At 33.8% G+C, this 6,520-nt stretch overlaps 1 protein-coding gene across 1 annotated transcript; it reads right to left on the bottom strand.

Moving 5' to 3' along the window:
* Nucleotides 1-915: 915 nt before the first annotated feature.
* On the bottom strand, nt 916-5,346 carry LOC140861454 (serine carboxypeptidase-like 26). The gene is made up of 10 exons (XM_073264472.1): nt 5,027-5,346; nt 4,831-4,938; nt 4,348-4,443; nt 4,145-4,237; nt 2,808-2,896; nt 2,460-2,711; nt 2,155-2,315; nt 1,964-2,059; nt 1,464-1,569; nt 916-1,257 (listed from the first exon to the last, which is right to left on the bottom strand). Exons 1-10 carry the CDS (start codon nt 5,304-5,306, stop codon nt 1,111-1,113), a joined length of 1,428 nt encoding a protein of 475 aa, XP_073120573.1. The 5' UTR covers nt 5,307-5,346; the 3' UTR covers nt 916-1,110.
* Nucleotides 5,347-6,520: the final 1,174 nt, after the last annotated feature.

Genomic DNA, 6,520 nt, shown 5'->3' on the forward strand with positions numbered 1-6,520 from the left:
ACGTTAGTCGCTCACATCTTTGGTATTGTCCTGGACACCCCATTCCACGGGGCAGGTCTCAAGCTGGATGGAGCTGGTAGATCAAACCAAGGTTAGTTGCAGGTTCTGGAGATGCCAGGATTTTTATGTTATAGTCAGTTTCATTTGTATATATGTTTGGTGAAAACACTTGGGGTTGTTATACAGGTTGTATTTCGTCGGTTTTCTTATAAATAGTTGGTTTGTAAGTTTCCGCGATAAACTCTGTTAAGTTTGAATAATCATTGTTATTTTTATATTAAGCTAATTGCATGCTTAAAACTACTAGTTAGTAGGTGATCCGATCGGGTCACTATAGGAACCGACCTGCCAGTTGGTCGACCTGTCACTTGACCGACCTATCAAGGGAGAGACCTGCCACTTGGCCGACCTGTCCTGGTGGGAAAACATGTCACTTGGGCGACCTGTCATGGGAGCCTTTCCAGCAGACCTAACTGACCTCCCACTAGCCGACCTGCGGGACTGGGTTTGGGGCCATCGATGGGGTGGCGTGGGGGATGAGCTGATCTCATCCTCGGAGTAACACTCACGCACTCCTCTTCCAATTGAATAGCACTTCTCCTTGCATTGATAAATGTTTTTGAGGTTTTGTTCACACTTAATATGTTTATTTAGGTTCTCGTAAAAAAAATGTTTATTTAGGTTAAACTTAACTAATTAAATTTTGAAAACAATTGAATAAGGTGTAAAAAAAAATCATAACGGAACCTGAGTTTGATAAATAAATAAATAAATAAATAAATTAATTAATTAATTAATTAATAATTATAACAAATGTATGCATGCATAAAGAAAAATCTCATCAATTAATTTGGTCTAAAGGTGATTGTTAATCTTTAACGAAAGAATTAGTGATTATCAATTGAGCATATGATGTGTTCGATGATCACTTTATTTTATTTAACACGTTTCGTCGTGCTCAATATCTTACTTCATGATACAATAAAATAACACATCATGAAATTAAAGTAAATTCCGTGTTGAACTTGTTTTGAATCGCTTTTTATTCATGGGACAATATATAGTTGTGCCATTTGAAAGACATTACAGAGAAAAAAACAAGAAGATTGTTCATGGGTGAGTGGGAAGATGTTGGCCGGACAAGTAGGAATGGATGAGAGCCAGTGCTTGCCTTGGCTTGTTGAGAGGCACCAAATGACCTGCTCCTCTTATGGTAACAAATGTTAATCCTTCATACTCCACTATTCTTCCTGCCACCTGCAAATTCATCAAAATATAGAGATATATAATGGTTGCCAGATATGAGCGACATAGTCTAGCTCATGAAGAGTGAGGGTGATTTCAGCCATTTCGGTTATGATCATTTGAAGCATTTCAAGAACGAGCTATAGCCAAGGACAGTGGAAACATTCAAGTGCATTCTAGTACTGGTATGTCTAGCTAGAGAGGTTAGTTAGACGAACTTGATGCTCGTGGAACCAAGAAGTCCATGGAGTCTTGAGAGGCAGTCCAAGTGCTTCAATGCAGTATCTTGTACCTATCACCGGCACTCTACCGTCGGCATCTCCACTGTAACACAACATAACATTGTCATAAGTTGTGTCAAAAATTTGATGTAGACGCTCACGGAGTAATAGGGGTGGGTTGGGAGCGCGGGGGCAGTCGCTATAATATGATTAGACTTTTCGACCTTGGAAGTTAAACATATATGGAAAGCATATATATGGGCTGCAAAAATATCTTGACTTAATCAGTGTTCCATTAATTTCCTATACATACAGTCCCACGCATTACTCTAATGTCAATTCATCACAAAATTGATTGGTTGTTTGCATGCTATTGATGATCTAACTCGTGAATCGAGTTGATCCATGATTTCGATGGGGAAAAGATCTGGTGTACGTTTGGGATCCAACTAGCTGAGCTCTTCAGTCGAGAGGAGATTCAAACAGGTAATGCATACCTGTACATCCAAATCTTTAGGCCTCCTTTTATAAGTTTCCTATATATTGGCAAAACTGAAAACACGGTGTAGTTGTATGTTCTAAACAAAGAATCACTGCAATAGGAAATAAAGAAACAAAATCAATCACATAACATTTCAGGACAATTAAATCCCTTAACAAAAACCAATATTAATATATCTCATCTTACTTGCATACGGTCCATTTTACGCTATCACTCAGCCCCCTGTAATCAATACGCAACACTTTCTGAACGTCTTTCCTATTGAAATACTCCGCAGTGTACGTAGAAAAGCACGGGTCATAACCTCCTGGAACAAGTCTCATTCTCTCAAATCCGTAACTTGGACCCTGTTACATAGAACAAATCCTGATTAATAGTTTTAGGAACTGCTGATAGTTAGCTTTAACTTCCGCACATAATTTAGGAAAATAGAATGACCCCATTCAAGGAATTTTTACACCTTTAGCATATGTGAAAACTTCTTGACTTACAGAATCATCAGCCACCGATGAGGTCTTGTTTAGAAGACATGAGGGAGCATATATATTGTATATGTCAATCTCCTTGTATCTATCAAACACTACAGTCATGGCCTTGTTGCAGTCCGGGGACCAGTCGTCATTCTTGAAGTTGCATACTCGCTTAGCCTCATTGTAATCTTGATCCGATATTACAGCATGGCTCCACGCATACTCGAGAATCCCTTTATTATCAAAATAGTCATTTGTTTCGGGATTTCCAACCTGAAATTTATCGAATAGTTCGTGATCTTACGACCTTGGTAATTTCAAGATTTCTAGATTTGAAGTGGCGAGAGATTAAGATTGACGTATACATACTATGAAACCTTTGAGATTGATATATGGATACTTGTTTTTATTCTTGTTCCTGTCATACACAAGTTCAGCCAGCTGAGGCACATAATGACCTACAGATCACAAACAAATACTAATTGCTAGCTTGATCTAACAAATATAAAGGCTGAAAAGAGTAGCACATTTTGCGAAAAAAGTCCAGTGACGAGCCACAAATTTTATAGCAATTGGTGAAACTAAAACTCCAAAAAGTTTTTGAGGCAAAATATTCTTTTTGTCAATATGTATGTATGTAATGCATACATATGTGTGTATATTTATGAGGGGTCAAGTCACATGTGCTCGACCTCTATCCAGTTCGATCTCAAATATTTTAGTATTCTCTGTTTAGTCCTGAACGTTTTAAAAATTTGTCAGAGTTGATCATTCGATCAATTCAATGATTAAAATTTATGGGAGAAAGACTCGGTTCAATGACTCAATCCCAAATGTTTCGACGTTCACCAAATTTTTCGTTAATATTTACAAATTTTGACGGATTTTTAGGGGGCATAACTGACACATCTTATGTCTACCATTAGTTTTAACTATGAAATTGACGGAAATACCAAATCGTTAACATTTAGGACTAAACCGGGAATGCCGAAATAGTTGGGACCAAACTGAGAAATGCATGGATCAAACATCTGCTATTGAATTCAGTCTTTCTCCTACATATATGTATGTGTGTATATATAAAAGGAAATAAAAAAAATAAGTAGTGACAATCGATTAATGAGATGTTACCCTTACGACACTATCATAAGGATACATCTAATAGTTTATATTAATTATCGCCTGTAGGGTCCAACAAAAAATATAGATAGATCATTCGATACACACTTGAGGTAATACCCATAGTTTGGTACATAGGATACGATAAATATAGGATATATAATATAAGGATAAATTAAAGATAAGTAAAATAATAGGATACTATAGTGAATATTTGATATGATTTTAATAAGAGTGATTAAATTTATATATTTGATTTTAATGACAAAATTCACCCTACCGTAATGTGGAGGAGAATGAGGCGTGTTTAGAGTTTAGATGTTTTTATATGTGGAGGGTAATCATGTCTTTTTTTAGTATTTTTTTAGTTGTATTAAATTTATCACACCAAATTAAAGGGATACATAGTCCCCTTGTTAAAGCATTTATCAAGGGTCCATTGACTTATCATGGGCTTTTTAAAAATGTATTAAGCATGGATGGAGAAGATAATTTATTAATCACTCCCTTATCATGTGTACCAAACTATGCCTTAAAGGTACGTAAGTTGAACTCAATCGTAACTCTGTTCTTGTCCGTAATTTTACCTGCATAACTCTCCCCAGAAATAAAAAACTCGTGATCCTTGAATTGTGGGAATCTTTTCAACCAATTCACCAAAAAACTGTAGGCATCTTGAGCTGAAAAATGGGAAAATATGAGCTAAAATAACTGCACATGACAAGATACGTGATTCTTGTAAGAAGATAGAAAATTTTCTAATGCCGTGTACAATGTATTAATTCATTACCTACAAATCCATCATTTATTCTGGTGTAATCAGATGATGTGTTGGTGTAAGAAAATCCAACTCCAACTGGGGACTCCAAAAACAGCAAATTCGATTCTGCATGACAAAAATCTTGAATTTTAACATACAATATAATTTACCTTTCTCGTCTTTATGTATAAAAAAGTCCCCCAATTTGTGAATTTCAGAAGCTTTTGGTATGTGACATGCACCTATGTCCATAAAATAGGCACGTGTGCTTAAAATTTGAAACAAGGTGTTGTAGATTAATTTTTAATGGAAAGTTTTAAGAATGTCGAAATTTCATAAAAGTATTGTATGTAATTATCCGGCATTAATTTAACTCAAGTATATATCTGGCTATACTTCTCTTATAATAATATATATTTTGTCATATTATTTGGAATCAATTAATACGCAGGGCATAGCAGATTTGGGGAGAAAAAGTAAATAAACCCGATTCATTAATTCACGGAACCAAACCTTTATTCCAAGAATAGTGATTGAATTCAAGGGCAGCTCCATTGTTTCCAGCTCTGAGAGGGCCCAACTCAACCGCTGCTCCATATCCAATCGATGAACACCCAGGCCCTTAATTAAACAAACAATTAATATATATTTATATTATAAAATACCTAAATAAATCAGTAATAAGTGGAGAATGTATATGTAAATATACCTCCATTGAGCCATAGAACAAGGGGTTTAAGATTTGGCTCAGACTGAGCCTCAAAGAACCAATAAAAAAGGGCCCTCCCGTGTTCTTCATTAACTGTGATGTAACCTGAGAATTGCGATAATTTTGGGGTTTTCGGTTGGCCAGGTAACTCATTTATTCTATCGTACTCATATTCCTTGGACTCCAGATTTGCTGCATTAATGAGGCTATTCAATGCAACAAGAAAACCAAACCAAAATACCAAGATTTTATCTACAACTACACTTTCATCTGCTATCATCTTTATTTCACTCACTAACTAACACTGTCAGCGTGTCACTCGTGTATATATATATATAAATATATATATTTGATATCACGCACCAATATTCAGGATTTTTGTGTGTACTCACTAAAACTTACTATAAACACTAAAACTCATTGATGGTCGCTCACGAAAATCATGCACACTAGGATGCGTGGTATCAAAATCATATATATATATATATTTATATTGTTCACAATTAATATAGACGGAACTAGAAATTTGAGTCGAGAGGCTATGTTTTATATTAAAAAATTTATTGATAAAATAATCAAAATACTATCTGATATACTATATTATTAGGGTCTTAATTTTTTAATATTTTTAATTTCTTGAATGCCTCTAACATTGCTAATAACTTTAAAAAAAAACTAAATTTGATTATTTATTCTCTAAAAAATAGCAGTATATTGTATTTTAATATTTAAATTTCTTTAACAAACATTTGTGTAAAGGTTTCATGGAATAAATGTATTATTATTATTATTGTTTTCTTAAATAGGCTGAAAAGTTAACTTATTTATAACATTTTCATAAATTTGGTGTAATTTTTTAGAATTTAATTATGCTAATGTCACAAGACTACTATCTTCTAAATTTTCCATTAGTTCATAATTATTTTTTGTGAGCCACCCAAATATCGATTCATAACCCAAAATAATATATATAACACACATATATATATAACCTAATAAGGAAGTGGGCTAGCCTGGCCTAAAGCCAAGGTCAACCCACTAATTGGACACCGACTATGGTTATTTTTATAAGTATCGGTCAGATACAGAATCAATAATTTTGTTAGGAGAGACATAATTGATGTAAAATTACAAAATTATAATTTATATCAACTACAAAAGAGCAAAAAAGTTAAAAATTATCATCTATTCAAAATGTGAATTACAATTGACCACTACGATCAGTCAATTTTTTAAATAATAATTCATGATGGAATCATTTTATAAGTTACTAATTAAATACATTATTTTCAATATATAACACCAATATATCATTACCAAAGTCAATTTTAAAAGTTATTAATTTAATTATTTAATTTAATAGTTAAGATATATTATTAATTATGCATGAAAAAAAATTGAGGTGTGGCTGAGACCCATTATAGGTCATCACTAATATCGGCTGAAGTGACTTCTTCTATATTCAATAAAGGATTGATTCGACCATAACTTATG

The sequence above is a fragment of the Henckelia pumila genome, chromosome 4 (assembly GCF_033568475.1).
Source record: "Henckelia pumila isolate YLH828 chromosome 4, ASM3356847v2, whole genome shotgun sequence".
NCBI classification, from domain to species: Eukaryota; Viridiplantae; Streptophyta; class Magnoliopsida; order Lamiales; family Gesneriaceae; genus Henckelia; species Henckelia pumila.